Below are 23,888 nucleotides of genomic sequence, written 5' to 3' on the forward strand. Positions count from 1 at the left end.
GCTGGTGGGCTTGTGATCTCCTTGATATTCTTTTTATTCCGGCTCCCACTACAGATTGTACACCCACATCTTGCCCCCACACCCTCGTGACTGCCAGTTTCTTTGCTGGACTTGCATGCTCCCAACACACCGCTCTGCTCAGGAGTGAGGTGGCTCATCGAGGGAGAAAGTTAAAATTTGCTGAAGCCATCTGTCTTTTGTTGGAGGAAGCAATTTAGCCATAAGTTGTAGCTACTGTGTTAACAGATTTACAAATAGTTAGGGTGGGTCTGGCACAGGCCCAAGTAACCAACTGGACTCATGTGTACTAATTTAAGACCCACTGCCAGGAAGAAAACTTCCTTTAGATACCTCAGACTTTGTTATTTGCGGGATGTCAGTTAAGGTAACTGGAATAGAAGATGGAGAACACAGAGGACAGGAAGGTAGGACTGATATTTTACCTATTCTGAGGGAGGTATGTGTGTGAATTTGTGGAAATCTGTTTCATTGGGTTGGAATATTTTTGAGTTCAGCTCACCTCACATTATTAAAGAATTGAACTTCAACCATCATGTTTTACTGTGAACGATTATTAAGAGTGAGGTCATTTATCAACTTGTGTAATTTATGGTAAAACATCAGTCTTGATAACTTTTATGACTTCCTGACATTATGTATAACTCTTTATTTACTTATTATCTTCCTTCTCTGCATAAAGGTAAGATTTGGTAAGGCAGGGGCTCCTTTTTGTTCTGTTCATAACTATATCTCCAGTGCACAGAACAGTGGTTGGCATGTGGTCAGTATACATTACATATTTGCCAAATGGAGGGACTGGATACAGTGTTTGAATGGTGAAAACTTAGAGCAGGAGTTGGCAGGCTAAGGGCTCAGAGCCACATCCACCCTGCCACCAATTTTTGTGAGTAAAGTTTTATTTAAATATAGCCATGCCCCTTTGTTCACAGACTATCTGTAGTTGCACTGCAACTCAGGCTTGAGTAATTTTGACAGAGACTGTATGATCCATGAAACCTAAAATCTCTACTCTTTGGGAATTTATAGGCCTGACATAAAGTGTGGACTCTGAGATCTGGCACAACTGGGGTTCTTTTCTGACCACTTAGCTGTGATTTAAACTGAGATTGGAATTCAGTCACTGGGAAAAGATAATAATGATTCTTGTCTCGATGAATGATTGTTAATGGTCACTGAGATGAAGGGTTAAATAAATACTCAGGGAATTAGCTGCTGTTAGGGAGCCCTGTGCGATAAACATTTGTTTGCAGGACATTGCCCAAATGGAAGTGACCAAGGCCTGGCAACTGAAAAGTACTTGGAGTTTTTCTCCACTGTTTGCTCTGATACTATTGTCATCTAGTGGTTCCTGCTGTAAGATGCTCATTTTAAAAACATGGTTTTTAGAAATAACCATTGTTTTATTATCATGCTGTGCTGTATAGTGGCTAAGTCATGTTCGACTCTTTGTGACCCCATGGACTGTAGCCGCCAGGCTCCTTCGTCCATGGGATTTCCCAGGCAAGAATACCGGGGTGGGTTGTCATTTCCTTCTCCAGGGGGTCTTCATAGTTGCTACTGAAACTGCATCTTCAGAGGTCAGAAAACAATTTAATTTTTATTAGGTTCTACTTCATTTAAATTAAAAAAAGAAAGAAATAGCATAATTTCTACTTATGGATGTACTTTCACAAATATATTCTCCTAAAGGAGACCAAAATGCTAAAGCAAAAAAAACCCTGCTGCTATAAGCTGATGAAAAATTATATTCATTTATCGTTCATAAGATTAATACACTTTTGGATATTTGTAAACTATAAAGGATTATAAGAAAAGTGGTTAAAAATTCTGTTTCCACTATCCAGAGAGAAATTTGATTTTTAATGTTTTCTACCATTTAAAAGTTGGAGGTGTAAAATTAATTTTCTTTTGTACCTTAATTTGATAAATATTGTCCTAAGGCATAAAAAGCATTTTATGCATAACTTTTGATATTTTTACTAATTTTGTATTTTAACTTTTCGAGAAGTTCAGAAATAGTGCGGTGAATGTATTTGCTTCACCTGGAATAACCCGTTTTTAAGTGTTGCCAGGTTAGTTTTATCTCCCTCTACAGTTTTCTTTTTGTGAGTCCTAAATATGCTTTTTAGTGACTGTACCTATTTGATCTTGTGTGTGTATCGTAATTAGCCATTCTCTTATTATGGCTATTTAGTTTCTTTTACCTTTTTTTCCCATTTAAAATTAGCTTAATGAACATACATGTCAAGTACTATACATGCAGGTTCTTATTTTTAAAACCATAACTGTATTGCATAGATAGTACAGAAGCAAAGATTAAAGCTTGGAGAGTTTAAGTAACTTGCCAAGAAGCAGTGGAGCTGAAATTTGAATCCAGGTCTGTTGGATTCCAAAGTCTGTTTTTAGTCATGTCCTAGTACTGCCTGTCTGCCCTCTACTAGATGGTAGGTCTTCTGCAAAATCTTCCTGACTTCATGTCTCTACTCTTCCTGGTCTCTTGTCACTCCCTCTTTTTCAGTGGGTCAGTAGGCTCTCTTGACTTCACTTCTTCACTTGTCTCCCCATCATTATTAGACTGTGAGAACCTTTTAGCTGGGTCTATGTTAGTCACTTAACATTTCTGGTTTCTGGCACACAGTAGCTGCTCAAAAAACTTGGATAAAGAAATGAATAGTTGAAAGTGTCTTTTTTTAAAAAAGTTACTGGAGTAGATTTACACTTTGTGATAGTTTCAGGTATACAGCAAAATGATTCAGTTATACATATATTCATTCTTTTTCAGATTCTCCTCCCATATAGGTTATTACAGAATATTGGGTAGAGTTAGTGATGCATATTACTAAATCACTCTTCATCACTCTTGTACTAGTATAATTTTGTTAGCAGGATTTCTGGTACTGAGCTCAGTGCACACTCACTAGCATTGAGGACTTGAACGTCAACAATCTGAAGAGAATGTTTTTGAACCATCTTATATCCCCATCATTCTTCCACATTTCTGTATCCCATTTTCTTAAATGAATATTTTTACATACACTGTAACTTCTTTTCATAATAAAATATGTATTCATTTAAAAATTGTGAAATTGAGAGACATAAAAAGAGAAAAAAATATTAAAACTTCCAAAATTCTGAAACAATTTTGATTAACAAAACCTTCTGGTGTTTTTGCATCTTTAAAAGTAAGCTATGTGTTACATCTTTCTTTATTGAAATAATATTTACTATGACTATTTCCTAAATATTAATGAACCTTTGTAAAACAGATTTTCAAAAATTAAGTAGTATACCATCTTAAGGAAAAGAAGAAAACATACTTATTGTCCAAATAATATTCTAGGATTCTAAATATAGTCATAGTGACCAGTCTAGGACATAAATCTTTGGACACAGCAATAAGTACTTGATTTTTCAGATGAAAACATCAGATATACAAATGTTTACATATATATCAGACATACAGAAAAGTTCAGATATTACTATAATGAACACCCGATATCTATATAGATATTTTTAGGTATTCAATAACTTCACTTTTAGGGTAGTAACTCCATCTACACATAAAATGATTAGAAAGAAAGAAATGTTTAGCTTCAGAGGAGATATTTCTATCTTGATATCCCCTAGTTTATGTCATATGGATGTTACGTTTGCCCATGTAGTTTAAACTCTCTCAGATCTATTGTATTTATTCAATTCTTTTTTTTTAATTCCTCTGGGGACGCTTATTTCCTTGACCACATCATCAAGAACTGGCACACCTACAGACACAGCTGTGGCTTTTTTAGTTTTAACTAGAAACTCATTATTCACACTTCCTTGAACCCAGCTGGATGTGTTCATGCTTCCTGGTTGGTGGCACTGTGATACAACTGTTTATTTAAGTATATACTGATGATACACACTGGGTGAAATCCTTATGAATTATCAGATGTTATTTCTATTGTCTTGTGCTGTTTCGAGAGATATACATTGCTTTTGTGCTTGCTCAGTCATGTCCAACTCATTGTGACCCCTTAGACTGTAGCCTGCCAGGCTCCTCTGTGCATGGGATTATCCAGGCAAGAATACTGGAGTCGGTTGCCATTTCCTCCTCCAGGGGATCTTCCTGACCCAGGGATCAAACTTGCATCTCCAAGATTCTTTACTACTAAGCAACCTGGGAAACCCAATATAATGCTTTCACTGCCACTAATTTCAGCAATTAGGAGTGGACATCCTTTTTCAACAAAAAGGAGTGGACATCATAGTGTTATAAATTTGGTATTTTATTCTTCGGATCCTCTGCTTCTTTGATGTACAAGTTAGAGCCTCTCATTTGTAGTCTGCATCCCAATACTGACCTTGTTTATTGTGCTGGCTATTTGAAATTTCATGTAAAGTATAACTGAAAGAAATTTAGTTCAGTTCAGTCACTCAGTCATGTCCAACTCTTTGCGACCCCACGAACCACAGCACGCCAGGCCTCCCTGTCCATCACCAACTCCCGGACTTGACTCAAACCCATGTCCATTGAGTTGGTGATGCCATCCAACCATCTCATCCTCTCTCGTCCCCTTCTCCTCACGCCCTCAATCTTTCCCAGCATCAGGGTCTTTTCAGATGAGTCAGCTCTTCGCATAAGGTAGCCAAAGTATTGGAGTTTCAGCTTCAACATCAGTCCTTCCAATGAACACCCAGGACTGATCTCCTTTCGGCTGAACTGGTTGGATCTCCTTGCAGTCCAAGGGACTCTCAAGAGTCTTCTCCAACACCACAGTTCAAAACCATCAATTCTTCAGTGCTCAGCTTTCTTTATAGTCCAACTCTCACATCCATACATGACCACTGGAAAAACCATAGCCTTGACTAGACGGACCTTTGTTGGCAAAGTAATGTCTCTGCTTTTTAATATGCTGTCCAGGTTGGTCATAACTTTCCTTCCAAGGAGTAAACGTCTTTTAATTCACTGCAGTCACCATCTGCAGTGATTTTGAAGCCCAAAAAATAAAGTCAGCCACTGTTTCCACTGTTTCCCCATCTATTTGCCATGATGGGACCGGATGCCATGATCTTAGTTTTCTGAATATTGAGTTTTAAGCCAACTTTTTCACTCTCCTCTTTCACTTTCATCAAGAGGCTCTTTAGTAGTTCTTCACTTTCTGCCATAAGGGTGGTGTCATCTGCATATCTGAGGTTTTTAAAAGTACATAAATGCTGCATCTGCTGAAATACATGATCTTATCCCCTTACCAGGCAGTTAATTCCAAAGAATTTAAAATATTAACATAATTAATGTGGTTTCCCTTCTTTATTTTATAGTGGAAAGATGAACCCTGCCACACATTAAAATGTTTGCTTCTTCATTTCTCATTGCTGTTGCTTTTGATTTAGTTTCTTGTTAATTTTTTTTGTTTTCTTGTTAACTTACTTTTTGATTTCATATCTTATTTAATTGTGCATTACACTTCTTAAGCTATACTGACAGTGATATTGAAGGGAATGGGACAGATGAAGGAGTTTCAGCAGGATTTTAGCCACTACTTCAAAATTTTCATTTATATGTGTATTTTTGATGCTTAGATCTAGGGAACTCTAGGAAGAAAAACAGACAAAATTCTCTTCACAGATCAAAAGCAGCTATCAGTGAATGAAAATCTTTAAAAATGTTGTCTCCAACCTTTTTTTTTTTCCTTTGCATTACATGTAAAGAAATCTATAGCTCAGTTGTGTTTTGTGTTTACACATTTCAGGCTCTGTAGCAGCACAGTTTGACACTTCTTTCTCATTTTCCCTGTGCAAAAGAGCCACCTGTACCTCAGAACTAGGAGACTATGGGGTGGGGACTGTGCTCACTATGATCCCTGGAGGACTCGGGGGATGCTTAGCCATTATCTCATTTTACAGAAGTTTAAGGTGAAAGAAGGCACTTACCTAGAGCCCACATTTACTGAATTACAATGCCAAGGGCAAATACTGGTCTTCTGATCCTCACATTTAAGACCCTATATGCGAGACAGCAAAAGAGACACAGATGTAAAGAACAGACTTGTGGACTCTGTGGGAGAGGGTGAGGGTGGGATGATTTGAGAAAACAGCATTGAAACATGTATTTTATCATATGTGAGATAGATCTTCAGTCCAGGTTCGATGCATGAGACAGGGCATTCAGGGCTGGTGCACTGGGATGACCCAGAGGGATGGGATGGGGAGGGAGGTGGGAGGGGGTTTCAGGATGGGGAACTCATGCACACCCATGGCTGATTCATGTCAATGTATGGCAAAAACTACCACAATATTGTAGAGTAATTAGCCTCCAATTAAAAGGGAAAAAAATAGACTTAGTGTCCGTGGTTTCTTTACTCCACTGTTGTTTTGCGTTGGGCTGACAGCTCTCACAAAGGTAAGAGTTCTGAAGTTATACTTTTGGTAATTCCATACTAAAAGGATTTTATATGAATGATCCTAAAATTTTTGATATGCATTTTTTCTTCCTAGGATTCATACCTGTGTGTAGCCTGGGAGTGGCTCAAGTGGGCAGGCTGAACTTTGGAAAGGATGTCAGCACCTTGAAATATTTCACCATCTGTGGCTTACAAGAGGGCTATGAGCCATTTGCCGTTAACACAAATAGGGATATTACCATGTGGCTGAGCAAGAGGCTTCCTCAGTTTCTCCAAGTTCCATCAAACCATGAACATATTGAGGTTTGCTTTTTCTTTTAAACCTGGACCATTGGCCAAAACCAGGAGTGGGAGTTCCTGCTTAAATTACTGTCATTTACTTAAAATGATAGTTCTAATGTGTTCCATTATAGGGGAATCTAAAGATAGAATTACCCTCTGACTTTAGGTACTGTGTGACAGGCTGATTAGACTGATTAACTATGGTTGAGCCTGGAACAACTTTGTGGTTAATTTACATATAATTTATAGTTGGCCCTCTGCTTCTGCGGATTCAACCAACCATGGATTATGTAGTGCCCATGGTAGTGTTTCCCCTTGAAAATATCCACATCTTAGTGGATCCAAGCAGTTCAAACCTTCATTGTCCAGGGTCAACTGTATGTAATTCTTATATATATATATATATATATATATATATGCAATGGCAGGCTCAATCTGAGTATATACAGATGTAACATGAATTTCCCAGTTTGTCTTCTGAGTTAGAAGCAGAACTGTGAGCATATCCTTACACAGCCATCCCTATGTTTAATAATTTCATTTATAAAATTATGCCACGTCTGGGGTTTTAAAAGTGTGATGCACCTTTAGAGGGGTTTTGGAATCAGAAAGTCAACAGTGCTGAGCATCTGAATGATTGCTTCTTCATTTGCTAGGTGACCAGAATAGATGGCACCATAGACAGTTCCCCATGTTTAAAGGTCACTCAGAAGTCTTTTGGCTCTCAGAACAGCAGCACGGATATCATGTTTTATCGTCTGAGCATGCCCATCGAGTGTGCAGAGGTCTTCTCCAAGACTGCAGCTGGAGGGATCCCTGGCACCGGCCTCTTTGGACCCAAGAATGATCTGGAGGATTATGATGTGGATTCGGACTTTGAGGTTCTCATGAAGACAGCTCATGGCCATCTGGTGCCAGATCGAGGAGACAAAGACAAAGAAGCTACAAAACCAGAGTTTAATAACCACAAAGATTATGCTCAGGAAAAACCCTCTCGTCTGAAACAGAGGTCATTGATATATGCAAAACGATTTTTAAAGTTTTTGTAATTTTAATTTTTTAAATGATTTAAAATATATAGTTATTATGTGGGGTCATAGGAGAGGGCAGTAGAGGGTAAGGGATGTCCAAAGTCAGTTTGTTCTACCTCTTCTTCCTTCTTTATGTACCAAGGATTCCACAGAAGAATAAAGCAGCCTGTTTGCCCTCTGATTTGTTAACACTAACAATCTATCTCAAGAGTTACTTTTCCTATGAATTTTTTTTTATTGTGGCAAAACTGAAATTTGCCATCATAACCATTTTTAAGTGTACAGTTCAGTAGTGCTAAGTGTATTGGCATTGTTGTGATCTCTGGAACATTTTTAGTTGGCAAAACTGAAACTCTGCACCCATGTAACAGCGTTCCCTCTCCAACCTATGCCAACCCCTGCTCATCTCCACTTTTTGTTTCTATGAATTTGACTGCTTTAGATACCTCATGTAAATGAAGTCAGACAGTATTTGTCTTTCTGTGACTGACTTGTGTAGTATGTTGTCCTCAAGGGTCACATGTGTCGCAGCATATGTCAGAATTCACTTCCTTTTTAAGGCTGAACAATACTCCAGTGTGTGTATATGCACCACATTTTGTTTATCCATTCATGCACTGATGGCCATTTAGAGGGATTCCAGCTCTTGGCTATTGTGATTCATGCCGTTGATGGACATGGATGTGCAAATAGCTTTTCACGACCTCACTTTCAGTTCCTTTGGATATAAACTCAAAAGTGGGATGCCCAGTGGTTCTAAATTCTTAGAACCACTAAATTCTTAGTGTATTTAAATTCTTAAGGAAAAAAATTTATTGTACCATCTCACATTCCGTCACCACTGCACAAGGGTCTCGGTTTCTCCATATCCTTGTCAACCATTGTTACTTTTTTTTTTTTTTGCTAATAGCCATCCTAAACGGTGTGAACTGATATCTCATTGTGGATTTCATTTCCACGTCCCTGATGATTAGTGATGTTGAACATCTTTTTATATGCTTATTGGTCATTTGTATGTCATATTTAGAGAAATGTCTATTCAACTTCTTGGCCATTTTTTTTTCATTGATTGGGTGATTTCCTTTTTTGTTACTGATTTGTAGGAGTTCTTTATATATTCTAGATACTAAGTTATCTTCAGATATATAATTTGTAAGTACTTTCTCCTGAGAGTGAGTTTTTAAGATGTTTCCCTTTACAGCATTGGTTGAAGTATTCTATCTTTATACTCTAAATAGCATTTTTAGTATTTTATTTTAAATAGTATTTTTTAATGGAGAAGAAGGCAAATTGTTTTAGCATCCTTTCTTACAATAAACGCAAATTTCTCTACCTCAATACTATTGCCAGTGCTCTGGGTCATATAATTATTTATTGTTAGAGTCTGCCTTGTGCATCGATGGGTGGTTAGCAGTATCCCTGGCCTCCACCACTAGATGCCAGTGGCACACTCCACCAGTTGTTACAACCCAAAATATCTCCAGATATTGTCTGATGCCCTCTTGGGGATTAATCATACTGTTTGCCAACCAGTCTACTAAGTTAATGATATGTTTATGTTTGAGATAGGCAGAATATAAAGTTGCTTATTCCTAATCCTCTAATATATTTCAGGTTTTTGCTTCGAAGAACAAAGCCAGATTATAGCACCAGCCATTCTGCAAGACTCACTGAAGATGTCCTTGCAGATGAGAGGGATGACTACGATTACTTGATGCAGACGTCCACGGTATGAGGTTCCCGCTTTCGTCATTTATTTCTTTTTGCGAATGATCATGCTTTGCATTTCAAACGATTAACTTTGATTCAGATCAAACTCTGGTCTCCTGCATTGTAGGCTGATTCTTTACTATCTGAGCCACCAGGGTAGCCCACTATTTTGCAAGTGTATTTTTAAAATAATTATTCCCTTATATTTTAGGGACCAAAAAGTTGAAAGACATGTATTTCTGAGGTGATTGTTGTTTTTGTTGTTCAGTCACTAGGTCCTGTCCCACTCTTTGTGACCCCATGGAGTCCTTCACTATCTCCCCGAGTTTGCTCAGACTCATGTTCATTGTGTTGGGGATACTTTCTAACCATCTCATCCACCCTCTTCTCCTTTTACCTTCAATCTCTCCCAGCATCATGGTCTTTTCCACTGAGGCAGCTCTTCACATCAGGTGGCCAAAGTTTTGTAGCTTCAGCTTCACCACCAGTCCTTCCAATGAATATTCAGAGTTGATTACCTATATGGTTGACTGGTTTGATCTCCTTGCAGTCCATGGGACTCTCAGAGTCTTCTCCAACACCACAATTTGAAGGCGTCAGTTCTTTGATGCTGCGCCAAAGTTCAGTCATAATTGAACTTATGGCCCTGCTCTCACATCTGTACATGAGTACTGGAAAAACCATAACTTTGACTATATGGAACTCTGTTGGCAAACTGATGTCTCTGCTTTTTAATATGCTGTCTAAGTTGGTCAAAGCTTTCCTTCCAAGGAGCAAGCATCTTTTAATTTCTTGGCTGCAGTCCCTGTCTGCACTGATTTTGGAGCCCAAAAAAATACAATCTTCCACCATTTCCACCTTTTCCCTTTCTGTTTGCCTGAAATGATGGGAATGGCACCCTCAGTCCTGATTTTGCTATCCTCTTTCTTGGCAACATTTTAATTTGCCACCTAAGTTTTCCAAGCACCTTGTGTAGTTTCCTTCATCTCAGTGATGTATCTATAAGACCATTTATCATACTTTGTTAGACGTCAAGTTGTGCTGTGTGCCATTTAAAAATTTTAAAACACTCCTCATAAAACTCCAAATGGGGAAAAAAAAAAAAAAAACGTAGCCGTGTCCCTTGTAAAGTTCCCTGTGTTTGAACTTAACCTTCACATATTAGATCTGAACTATTTCAAAGTGATTTTAAGGGGTGATTTTAAGCATCATATGTTAGTGATAGCTAAAGCAAAGCATACTTAGGGTGTAAAACGATATGAAACAAGTCTAAAATAGGTATGAAAACTCTAGAATAGATTAGTGTTCTTGAATAAGCTTGAAGAATTAAAATCTTACCTGCCTAATAGACTGATGATTTTATTATGTAAACATTATGTGTATATATATACACACACACACACACATACATACATATATATAGATATATACACACAAACATACATACACATCACCATGTATTCATATTTGAAAGTATATTTAATAAAAAGGTTCAGATCATCTTTGCTCAAGATAATCTTTTCTCTTTTAACCATTATTTCTGAAATAATTTCGGATCTCTGTTTTAAGACTTTTCTTATTTTGCCACATCAGTCCTTTGTGCCTATATTGTTTTAATTAGGTCAAGTTATTTTTTTTTTTTTACTGCTTTAAGCTTTGAGTTTTGTTGCTATTGTTATAGCCTAATTGAATATACTATTATTTTTTGTTGAAGTATAGTTGATTTACAGTGTTGTATTAATTTCAGATGTACAGCAAAGTGATTCCGTTATACATATATATATTTTTCAGATTCCTTTCCATTATAGGTTATTATAATATAATTTCCTGTGCTATACAGTAGGACCTTGTTTTTTATGCATTCTATGTATGGAAGCTTCTGTCTGTTAACCTCAACCTCCCAGCCCATCCCTCTCCCAACCTCCTCCCCCGTAGTAAGCACCAGTCTGTTCTCTCTGTCTGAGTTTCTGTTTTTGTTTCATGGATAGGTTCATTTGTGTCATATTTTACATTCCACATATAAGTGATATCATAAAGTATTTTTCTTTTTCTTTATGACTTATTTCACTTAATATGATAATCTCTAGTTTCATTGATGTTGCTCTAAATAGGTCAAAGGATTTTAAATAAAGACATATCTTCTTAGGCAACTTAAAGACATTGAAAGTCAAAGTTTTGTTTCTTTTTGCTTTGCCAATACTTGGTGTTGCTATCCCAACAGTACTATTACTCAGTGAGAATCTTTCCTGGACAAGAACCTGCCAATGTCTGGGTGGGCTGGATCACATCTGATTTCCATCAGTATGATACAGGCTTTGACTTGGACAGAGTTCGTACAGTGACCGTGACTCTGGGAGATGAAAAAGGAAAGGTGCACGAAAGGTTGGTTTTTCCTCCATTTTTTGTTACATAAACGATATCTAATAAAAATGTTGATAAACCTAGACATCGTTTTCTCTTGGATTTTTATACCTTAAATAATATTCTATTTATAGGAACAGTATAACCAAACTATTAATGTCAGTATCCTTTTTGTTATTCAAACAAGCCAGTAAGGATTCTGAGTAAATTACAAGTGCAAAATCATATAAAGTAAGAGCATTGCATCTTTTGTGGATACTAATCATATGTGCCTTCAGGTGACATTGCACATGACTTACGACTTGGGTTGCCATTACTTAGGCTTCATTCCAGGAGTTAAGGGACAGGTGAATGTGAGGCATTTAGCCTGTAGTATGGTCTGTATCTTGGGAACTGGTTAGGTAGTGGGGAGAAAAACGTGAAGATGGCGTGGGCTAGTGGGTTAGACCAGATGGACGCATTTGAACTCCAACTGAGGAGCAGTGGATTCTTTCCTCAGCTTTGCCATTGACTTGCTGTGTGACTTTGGGTAAGTCAGTTACACTTTCTGTGCCATCCTTTCTCATTTGTAAAACAAACGAAACTCAAACCAAACCTTCAAAAAAGTGAAGAAGGCTATCTTCCTTGCAGAATAAGACAAGAGAAGACCTGGCTGGTTGCGTCTGCCCTTTGTGCCTATGCATCCTCTCTGATCTGCTGTGATGGCTCTCATAGAAAGAGCCTCTCTTCCCCTAGAATATTACTTTTCTTTTCTACCTGTGTCATTATTTTTGGTGACCGGAAGCTCCCTCTCCTGCCTTCAGGTTGTAACACTTGAACTGCAGTGAACTTAGCACTGGAGACAGTGGACTTAGCAAAATATCCTCCAATGAAGAGTGCTATACATCAGTCAGTCAGTTCAGTTCAGTCGCTCAGTCGTGTCCGACTCTCCGCGACCCCATGAATCACAGCACGCCAGGCCTCCCTGTCCATCACCAACTCCCGGAGTTCACCCAAACTCATGTCCATCGAGTCGGTGATGCCATCCAGCCATCTCATTCTCCGTCGTCCCCCTCTCCTCCCGCCCCCAACCTTTCCCAGCATCAGAGTCTTTTCCAGTGAGTCAACTCGTCGCATGAGGTGGCCAAAGTATTGCAGTTTCAGCTTTAGCATCAGTCCCTCCAATGAACATCCAGTAGGGGGCCCCAAACTACCTGTTTCCAGGCGTGTTCTGATGGATATATTGATTTTCGTAGATGGGGACAGTGAAAGGAGATAACTCAGAATAGGGCTGTGGTAACATCAGCGGTCCCCAGACCTTTTTGCCACTAAAGACCAGTTTCATGGAAGATAATTTTACCACGGGCCAGGGGTAGGGGATGGTTTGGGAATGATTCAAACACATTATGTTTATTTGTGCATTTTATTTCTGTTATTATTGCATCAGATCCACCTCAGATCACCAGGCATTAGATTCCAGCGGTTGGGGACCCCTGTTATCTGATTGATGATTTCGGTGCAGGAAATACAGGCTAAGGAAGGTTGTTGAAACTTATGTAAAAAGGGCATAGAGACACAGCCAATTTTGATTATTCAGAAACTGACTTTATCTCAGCCTGTTTACTCTCTTCTTCCTGTTTGTCTGCATTTGGCCTTTTTTCTAGCCTCATTCACACAGGCACTGTGTAGTGGCAGAGAAAGAAAACAAAATAAAACTCAAAGAATTTAAATTTGCTACCATCTCTGATAAAGGTTTTCGTGAGCTTGAAACTCAGGTGGGGTTTACTGTTAACATCACGAATCTGGTGCACATCCCAGCTTAAGTCTATCTCTCATAACAGGAATTATCCAGAAACGGGCTTAATTTTAGCCAAAGTTTACATCTGTTGAGTCATTGATGGCTCATGTAGAATTGGTCTAGGACCCTATAGTGTCTGGAAATGGATACTTCTCATCTCAGAACAAGTGGTTTAAAATAAAAACTATGAGAATGAAAATTACCAATTTGGATGATTATTACATACTTAAACTTTTTTGAACCTCAGAAGAAGGTCCAGTTTGGTTTGAGTTTTTGGAGGGAAGGTGCAGGTCAGTTCTTAACCTTGGTTCCTACCAGTTGATCTGTCTTCATTAGGTGTGAAATTGAGAGACTGGAAGACCTGACTAAGAATGTCCACTTAAGTCAGTGGAATTTGGCTCAGAATCACAGAATCGGACCCATTGTGCACCTGTCCCATTTCAGCATGAGCTTGTTGCTTGCACAGCATAACTTAGGTTTAGTCTGCCAGACATCCATGCTCTCCACACTGTCTTTGCTTGTACAAAGATAAATATGTCTTTTTGCAATTCAGCATCAAACGCAGCAATTGCTATATGGTGTGTGCGGGTGAGAGCCTGAGCCCGGGGCAAGGACGCAACAACAACGGCTTGGAGATTGGCTGCGTGGTGGACGCCGCCAGTGGGCTGCTCACCTTCACGGCCAACGGCAAGGAGCTGAGCACCTATTATCAGGTGTGTTGTCGGGGATGACCTTGTGCCTCCAGAGAAGAAGCCTTAGTCCTCATTAGAGAGGAAAACACATTTTGCAATACCAAAAAGTAAATTGGAAGTCATAGGGTCTTAATGGTCGTCCACCGGTTGAGACTCCATGCTGCCAATACAGGGGCACAGGATTGATCTCTAGTTGGGAAACTAGGTTCCCACATGCTGTGTGGTGTGGCCAAAAAGATTTTTTTTAAAAATGCAAATTAGAAATTAGAAAGACATGAAGACACAAATGACTTGATTCTGTATTTTTATTTCTCTTTGAATAATAACTGTGCCACAAGTCCTTCAGAGTAAGCAGTATATTTCTCTAAAAATGTTCACACAGTCCTGAAATGAAATACTCCAAACAATTATTGAAAGAGAATATCCATATGAGAAGAAGGAAAAGTCTTTTTCTGTAAAAGTGTCCTTTAAGTGTTATGAAGAAAGTATATTTTTGTGTGTTTCTTCCTTTACTAATATTATGAAATTTGCTTATTTAAGGTGGAACCAAGCACAAAATTATTTCCTGCAGTTTTTGCACAAGCTACAAGTCCCAATGTTTTTCAGTTTGAGTTGGGAAGAATAAAGGTAAGAAAGACCCATTCCTGTTATTATATTTGGGTTATTTTCCATTAGGAAATAGCATTTACTTCTCCTTAAATGAATTCACTTCTGTATTAGTACTGATATTAATCATGTAAATCACTCTCTAAGAAAAATGTTGCCATGTTTGAAAATTCTGTAATTCTTGTTCAGGCCACTAGGGTAACATCATTAATTAGAAAGGGTTTTCTTTGGTCATCATAAATAAATTATTCAATAAAACTAGGCTTACACAGAACAAATATGCCACATTATATACAAGTCAGTAATCACTGAACTCACAGGTGAGTTAGTAAATGGGATTGAAAGGCTGGAAATGTGCTACATACCGGTAAGTGCTAGAAGAGTGGTAGGTATTGATTACTCTGGAAACATAACTGATTAAACAGCTAAGTAGGATGGTGTGGATCAGGTGCAGCTGAAAGAGTAGGTGTCATTTAGGTTGATTTTTAACAGCTGAACAGCAGATCTTAAGGTACACTTGCTTGGAGAAGGCATTTTATACAGAAGGTGAAAGAATAAAAAATTGAAGGCCTGAAAATGCTGCAGGTTAAGGAATTCAGTGTATCAAAGGATGCTTCTGGGATGTGGCCAGAGATTAGTATGGATGGAAGGTAGACCAAGTTGAAGTTGAAACAGCTTTAACTGCCACACTAAGAAGTTGACACCTATTCCATAGACAGTGGCAATTCAGTGGAAGTTTGAAAGAAGGGACTGAGTATAATCAAGCCTGTTTTGGAAAAATATGCTGGTAGTAATATGGAAAACATCTGCTCTCATAAAAATGAGAGCAGGCAGTAATAATTAGATATCAAAATTTGATTCTATCCATGTGGGAGAATGATAAGATTCATGAAAGTCATCATAGAGAATGATACATGAGAAGATGTTTTAGGGGAGAAATTAATTGAATTTGTCAATAAACTGGATTAATAGAGTTTGTTGATGAACTGGATTCAGCACCCAAGGAGAAATGAAGAATTTTTTATTTATTTTTGTGGAGGGGGTGAAGTTTCTTTTTTTTTTTAATTATAGTTGATTTACAATGTGGTGTTAGTTTCAAGTGTATAGCATAGCACAGTGATTCAGTTATACATATACATATTCTTTTTGAGATTCTCGTTCTTTATAGGTTATCACAAAATATTGGGTACAGTTCCCTTGCTATGCAGTACATCATTATTAGTTATTTATTTTACATATAGTATTGGGTATATGTTAATCCCAAAAAGATTAAATAATTTTAGTTGGGCCAGACAATGGATACTAATACAACAACAAACCTGTTGAAATTTGGGAAAAGGAATTTAGTTGAAATTTGCAATTGTACACATTGAGATGCTGGGCACACCTTACAATGAAATTAATAGGCAACTTTACCATGCTGGCTTGGTTACCTTGGACATATTCCTTAAACTGTGTGAACTCAGTTTCTGCTTTTGTAAAATGAGATTCCAGCTGCCACAGAAAAGTCAATAATATGGACTGAAGGAATCTGTGACTTTGGTTAAGTAGGAGGGCTTTAGTGACCTTTCAAAAAATTTCAATAAAATGATGGAAGAATATATGTTATTCGGTTCGAGATTATTCAATTCGTAGTATTCAAGTTTGAACGTGAAGGAAAGGCAACAAGTTTGGACAATTGAAAGAAAGTTAAAATTTGACAGAAAAGTGGTAGTTTCTCAGAACCCAGACTCTAATATTGTTTATTTGACATTTTCTGTTTTTCGCTATAGATATCACATACTGGATGGATATGTCCAAAACTGGACTGTTGACCATCACTACCCCCCTCCTCCTGACCTGCCTAAGTCCTCCTGTTCTGTCAGTTAATAACTCAGACCCCAAACCTCAGAATCATCCTTGGCTTCCCTCCTTTGCATTCTGCATCCTAGTTCTATCCCCCAGCAAATCCTCCACCTGCTGACCACCATCAGTCCTGCCAGTCACCACATTGTTTTCCATCACCATCATTTCCCATCTGGATTTCTTCAGTAGCCTCTAATTCATCATCACCCATCTGTTTATCATAGAACCACCTGAGTGACTGTCATTATTTTAAAATGAAAATCAGATCCTGTCACTTCACTGCTCAAAACCCTGTTTCCCTGAGTAAAATCCAGAGGTCTCATGAGGGTTCACAAGTTCTAAACCACCTGACATCCTGTTGCCCACTGACTTCATTTTCTCCTAATCTCTCCTCTTTCACTTCACTGCAGCCACACTGTCCTTCGACTCTTCCTCAGATTTGCCAGGCAAATTCCCTCCTTGGGTCCTTTGCATTCACAGATTCCTTTGCACAGAAGTTTCTTTTTCTGCATATCCACATGGTTCTTCTTTGGATTTTTCTTTAAATGTCTTCTCAGTGACACCTATTCTGATAATTCTGTTTATTATTGCTGTCCTGCATTCTGATTCTCTCATCCTCATTCTTTTTTCCTCTCCATGACTTTTTTCCTAATAAACTATTTAATTGCTTATTTTGTTTGTTTTATAGCTCTAATAAAAAAATTAGAAGCTGTATGAGGGTAGGAAGTTTGTTTTGTTCACTGATACATTATCAGTGTCTGATACAAGTGCCTCGTTTCTCTTCCCCATTAGCAGAAGAGAACAGGAAAGCAGCTTGAGGATGAGGAATTGTACATAATGCAGTAGAGAAGGTTCTAGAGGAGAGGGAGAAACCAAAGGTAATGCAGAAAGATGAGTTCATTGTTTTATTGGTCCCGAAGAGGCAGGCAGGGTGGTTATCATGGTCAAAAATGAATGAATAAGCTTTGGCAAAGTAGAGACTTTCCTTTCCCTGAGACCAAACTGCAGGAATTGGGATGGCTGATGGTATGTATTGGAGGTGGAGGAAGGTGGAGAAAGAAGTGTTGGTTCATACCTGGTTAATTCTCTTTTCTTATTTAGTAGTCATGTTTATGTTGAGCTGTCTGGTATACTGCTGGCTACTCAAAACCTGGCAAGCCTGTAGTAGTTTAAGGATGAATGAGGTGGCTGACAAAGGACAGACAAGCAGAGAGGAAGAAAGCCAAGTGAACGTGGCCAATCTTTCAGGACCTTTGGATGAAAGCAGCTAAAGCCTTGTCAGGTGTCCCAAGCACCTAGCTTTGTAAAGATGTGGAACAGATACATGGTTATACTTGCTGCTCTTGTGTGCTCAGTGTATCACTTAGTATGGGGGAGAAAAGATCCTCAAATTTTCTCTGCTGGTCCTTTCAGGAACAACTCAACCCAATTTGTTAGTTTTTGTATTGAATCTGCTCTACACACAGGGTATCTTTCATTATCTCTTTCCTGCACAGAACTCTAGTCATAACTTTTTTGACCCCCAAGGAGTTTGTTATCCATTCTTTTTTTTCTGCTTTCCCATTTCTTAGAATGTGATGCCTCTCTCAGCGGGATTATTCAAGAGTGAGCACAAAAATCCTGCGCCACAGTGTCCCCCACGTCTCCATGTGCAATTTCTCTCACACGTCCTGTGGAGCAGAATGCCCAACCAGTTCTTGAAGGTAGATGTCTCTCGAATAAGTGAACGCCAGGGCTGGCTGGTGCAGTGCGTGGAGCCTCTGCAGTTCATGTCACTTCATATCCCAGAGGAGAACAGGTCAGGCCCAAACATCCCTTACTGTCTAATGGGGACCTATCAAATTAGACCCTGACCCAGGGGTTCAGGGGTGCTGCTGGGGAAACAAAATGGGCTTTATAAAATGCTAATATCATGTGGCAAGGCAGACATTATTTTGCACATTCCAAGTTTCAGTCTATATCTCAACTCCTTGCTTACTGAAAGAAAATGACTGTATTACAGCTAAAGGTGTGATTTAATAGTCTGTGATTTCTTTCCTCATTCTTGTTTTGCTGATGAGAAAACAGCAAGTGAAAATTCAGACAGGAAGAGTCACCATCTGAGTTAAGGCAGCAGCAGCAGCAGAGAGGGAACAAGAGAAATCATTTCTAAGTGATTTCAGTAATAACCTAGAGTGTAGGTACTCTGTGTTGCTACAATGAATGGATTTATATATTTTAATCATCAGCTAGGCTGAGGGGTGAGGTAACAGTCTTCCTGGGAGACTGAAGAGCCCAGCTAAGATATGGGAATCCTCTACTACACTTTGAGGTAAGACATACTCAATCATACCTTTCCAAGAGCGAGGTGCTAGTAGCTTGACCCAGCAGATGTGTGGTCTCCTGGAAGCCTAGATGGTACACAGGTAGGTAATTACTCTGTGAGTCAGAATGTGGGGTCTGGAATAAGTCAGCAGCATCACATCACAGTGGCTTTTGACAGAATGCCTATGACCTGAAAAGGACACGTACAGTGGATAAGTATGGACAGGATGACAGGGCATCTAAAGATAGTGACAAAGCCTAATGATACAGAATCACAGATAATTGCTCATTATCTATTGTGTGCTAGGCTGGGTGCTGGGGGAATACTAATAAGCAAAGGGTACAACAGCCCCTGTCCTGATGAGATTATATTACAGTTTCACCAAGGGCATGGAGATGAATGAGTAGTTCCTTGATTATGAATGCATCAGATTTCTACCTTTAATGCTATAGTGTTGTCCATGAACAATCTGTGTAATTTAAATAATTTTGAAAACTTAGTACCTCTAAAGAAATTATGTGCTTTTAAAATAGACTCTCTTCTAAAAGGAATGACTTGACTTTAGGCATATTCTGGCCATATGTTAAAAGTTTAATTGCGCTGGAAGGTGATGATGTATGGCAGGAGCAAAATGATCTGATGTAAACTCAAGATTCCCAATAGAAACTTTCCTAAGTGAAAATGGCCCTAATGGTGTTTGTTTCATGAGCAGGACATATCTGGTGGAAATAGGATAGCACTGGCGTATGTTTGGGTCTGTGAGGGACACATAAGTAGGCAATTATGTCAAAAGAATATTCCCTCCCTTTCACCTACTGACTGGTGAAATTGACTGACTTGTGACTATTATTAGGCTAACAGCTGATCCTAAAGTCAGAGACAAGTCAGCCTAAGGCAGAGTTTTCTGGCTTCTTGAAGCTGGTTAGCCAAACTGGAAAAGGAGACTCCGCATTTTCCAAAGAGTGCTTAAATTTTGAGAGGAGGGGAGTCCCTAGGCTCAACTTGAGACCCAGAGATCTATTAATAAAAGTGATGCCCAGAATCTTGGGGTGATGGGGCATGAAGAAAGCTCCAAGCACTATTGTCAACATAAAATTATATCTGGAAGAAAAAATTTTAAATATCTAGAATTGATTAAAAAAAAAAACTGCTGTCATCAAACATGCCATAAAAAACTAATTTAAAAAAATTACTGTAGGGACTTCTTTGGTGGTCCAGTGAAGTGAAGGGGCCACTTCATGGGGGGACAGTGAAGGGGTCACAGGTTATCTATACATCCCTGGTCGGGGAGCTAAGATCCTGCATGACAGATGGTGCAGCCTAAAAATAAATAAACAAAAATAAAACAACAACAACCAAAAAAAGAAAAAAAAAGCCATAAAAAGGGAGTGGATCGGAAAATACAAGTAGATGTTTAACTAAACACTTATATATGCTTATTTAAGTGTCTGTTTCTATAACTTGTGAAACCTAGGAGATAGGCAGGCTTCTCCCCTGATGGAGAACCCTTTTCAATATCCATGCTTAAATTGTACCGTCTCCAGATCCGTGGACATACTGGAACTGACCGAGCAGGAGGAACTGCTGAAGTTCCACTACCACACGCTCCGGCTCTACTCGGCCGTCTGCGCGCTCGGGAACCACCGGGTGGCCCACGCCTTGTGCAGCCACGTGGACGAACCGCAGCTGCTCTACGCCATCGAGAACAAGTACATGCCCGGCTTGCTGCGCGCCGGCTACTACGACCTGCTGATTGACATCCACCTCAGCTCCTACGCCACCGCCAGGCTCATGATGAACAGCGAGTTCATCGTGCCCATGACCGAGGAGACGAAGAGCATCACCCTCTTCCCGGATGAGAACAAAAAGCACGGGCTCCCGGGCATCGGCCTCAGCACCTCCCTCAGGCCGCGGATGCAGTTTTCCTCCCCGAGTTTCGTCAGCATTAATACCGAGGGTTACCAGTACAGCCCGGAGTTCCCGCTGGACATCCTGAAGGCCAAGACCATACAGATGCTGACGGAAGCCGTGAAAGAGGGCAGCCTGCACGCCCGAGACCCCGTTGGGGGCACCACTGAGTTCCTCTTCGTCCCTCTCATCAAGCTCTTCTACACCCTGCTCATCATGGGTGTCTTCCACAACGAGGACTTGAAACACGTCTTGCAGTTGATTGAGCCTAGTGTGTTCAAGGAAGCCGCCAGCCCCGAGGAGGAGAGTGAGGTGGCAGAGAAGGAGCCCTGCGTGGAAGACTCCAAGCTGGAAGGAGCCGCAGAGGAAGAAAACAAAGCGGGTTCGAGGCCCAAGGAGGGCCTGCTCCAAATGAAACTGCCGGAGCCAGTAAAATTGCAGGTAAACAGAGAAAAAGATCACAGTGAATTCACAACCTATTAACATTGACCTTGGTCTCTTTCTCTCTGTATTTATTTGTGTTCCTGGGTAATTCTCTAGTTCTTCATAGACTTAACCAGCTTCTTGTTGTACTTGGGAACATGCTCATCTAATTTTCTGGCATTTGGAATGAAATCCATTAATTTTGTAATCAGGTCAATTAACCATAATTAGTAAAAGATACATTTCAAATTTTTATCAGGGCAAAATTTTCTTGGTCAAGTACGGGTCTGCCTGTCATACACGTGGCATGTCACTGTCTCTGAATGTGTGTATGCATATTTGTGTGTGGGTGTGTACATGTGTGTATCTGTCTGAAAGGAGCATAGGAGATTTTGTCTTGCCAGTGTTACAGAGCCCCAGCTTATCTCCCTGTATGACAGTCCAATAAATTGGGAGTTGAGGTGTTGGAATGAGGAATAGTGACTGTATTCAGAAAGCTTGCAGGCTGAGAAGATGGTGTACTTGTGTCCCAAAGAATCTTGCCCAGGTTGGGATGCCAGTTTCATTTTTAGAACGAATAGGGAGGTTAAGTAAAAATGGTGTTAAATTATAGCAAGTATTTCCTGCTTCTGGCCACACTTGGGAGACAGGTGGGTGTGTTAGTCGCTCAGTTATGTACGACTCTTTGCAACCCCATGGACTGTAGCTCGACAAGCTCCTCTGTCCATGGGATTTTCCAGACAAGAGTACTGGAGTGGGTTGCCTTTCCCTTTTCCAGGGCATCTTCCTGACCCAGGGATAGAATCTCCTGCACTGTGGGCAGACTCTTTACTGTATGAGCCACCAGGGAAGCCCCGTATTTGGCAGGGGATATGTTAATTTCTTCTTTCCGGCAGCCGTTCACAGATGGGCCTGGTCGGGATGTTTCCTGTGAGCATAAACAAAGATATTTTAGCTTAATGTTCAGGCTTGGGAGGTAGGGCCCCCGGAGATGGGCTAGTCTGTACACTGTAAGCCTGGTATCCCTAACCCTCTGTGAGAAACTGGGTCACACAGCCAGAGGTGAGAGGCCAGCAAGTTTCATCTGTATTTACAGCTGCTCTGAATCACTCACTCGCATTACTGCCTGAGCTTTGTCTCTTGCCAGATCAGTGGCGACATTAGATTCTCATATGAGCGCTTGAATCATCCCAAAACCACCACCCCTATCCCTAGCCATGGAAAAATTGTCTTCCACAAAACTGGTCCCTGGTGCCAAAATGGTTGGCACCTTTTGCAGTTAACTTGTAGGGAAAACAGTAGAGTGTAAAGGTTAAAGAAATGGATCCAATATGGAGTCAGATTTGTTTTTCCCTATTACCCCTCTTCTTCTTGTTCATTAGCAATTTCCTTGTGTTTCTCCTTGTTTCTGCAGATTCACTGACGTTCTGTTGGAACGCCTGAAACGCAAGGCTTTCGTACCCCTTTCTACCCCGCCTCCACCCTTCCAACCTTAGGATACTTGTTCACCAGTGGGTGTGTCTATTCTCAAACGGCAAGATTTTACTTCCTATCTATGTTTCTAAGGAAACAAAGACCGTGCCTGCCTTTGTGCGCATCCAGGTGTCCAAAAGACTTGTTCCTAATGCTTCTTTGGTTCAGTTCAGATGCTTCCATTAATATCAGTTTGATGCTTACATCCTTGACTCCCTTTTCTGCTCTTCCTTCTTCAGTGAGCATTGATTGACATCTTCCTCTGATCCAGGCACTGGGTGCTGGGTCAAGGATCACTGTCCCTGGGGGAAATACATACTTATTTATGTATTTCTGTTAGAATATAATTAATCACATTAAATGCTTGGAAGGAAAAGAGTGGATTTCTAGAAGAATGAAAATTTCAACGGGAATACTGTGAGAACGGTGAGAGGCAACCTTTCTGAGGCCGTTTAAGCTGAGGTCAGGTTGATGAGCAGAAGTTCAACACTTGTGAAGAAGGAGGGGAAAAGTGCTTTAGAAGCTTGTCATACAGGCGCTGAGCTGAGAAGAGACCAGTGTGGCTGCAGCTTGATGAGCTGAGGAGGGAGGGTGAGCTAAGCAGAAGGCAGTTGATACAGAGTCTAGCTCTTTGCTAAAGCCAGCCATATGGTGGGTTTTGAATTTTATTCTAATTTCAATTAAAACCATTGAAGAATTTTAGCAGGATAAGTCTATTCTAAAAAATCTCAACAAAGCTGCTATGAGGAAGATAGCTAAGGGGAGTAAGAGAGGGTAGTCCAGAGCCCACCTAGTCGGGAGGCTGACATGCAGGGTCAAGGCTGAGAAGACAGTGTTTCCACTTTAGTGGGACAAAACAGGTGGAGAGAGGGGCATGGACACTGGGGCTAGCTTAGAGGTAGCATTGACAGAAATGGCTATATTTAGGATGGTGGAATACAAGGATTTAAAGTCCTCTAATACTGCTGTGCATTTATATCACAGTTGGTACAAAGTATATTTAAATATTTCTCAAAACTCGGGCCGAACATTCTCTGGAAGGCATGTTTCTGTGATGTATTGTATCAGTTA

The 23,888-nt window shown here is 39.8% G+C and overlaps 1 protein-coding gene across 1 annotated transcript in view; it reads left to right on the forward strand.

Moving 5' to 3' along the window:
- The window catches only part of RYR2 (ryanodine receptor 2), a 537,004-nt gene that overhangs the window by 239,767 nt on the left and 273,349 nt on the right, over positions 1-23,888 (forward strand). The window contains exons 28-35 of the mRNA XM_088842508.1: positions 6,499-6,707; positions 7,343-7,695; positions 9,332-9,446; positions 11,649-11,809; positions 14,119-14,278; positions 14,798-14,884; positions 18,280-18,506; positions 20,558-21,362. Of these exons, the coding sequence (XP_088698634.1) occupies positions 6,499-6,707; positions 7,343-7,695; positions 9,332-9,446; positions 11,649-11,809; positions 14,119-14,278; positions 14,798-14,884; positions 18,280-18,506; positions 20,558-21,362 (2,117 nt within the window). The remainder of the gene's footprint in view (positions 1-6,498; positions 6,708-7,342; positions 7,696-9,331; positions 9,447-11,648; positions 11,810-14,118; positions 14,279-14,797; positions 14,885-18,279; positions 18,507-20,557; positions 21,363-23,888) is intronic.

The sequence above is a fragment of the Moschus berezovskii genome, chromosome 12 (assembly GCF_049115385.1).
Source record: "Moschus berezovskii isolate FMDL1 chromosome 12, NW_MosBer_1.0, whole genome shotgun sequence".
NCBI classification, from domain to species: domain Eukaryota; kingdom Metazoa; phylum Chordata; class Mammalia; order Artiodactyla; family Moschidae; genus Moschus; species Moschus berezovskii.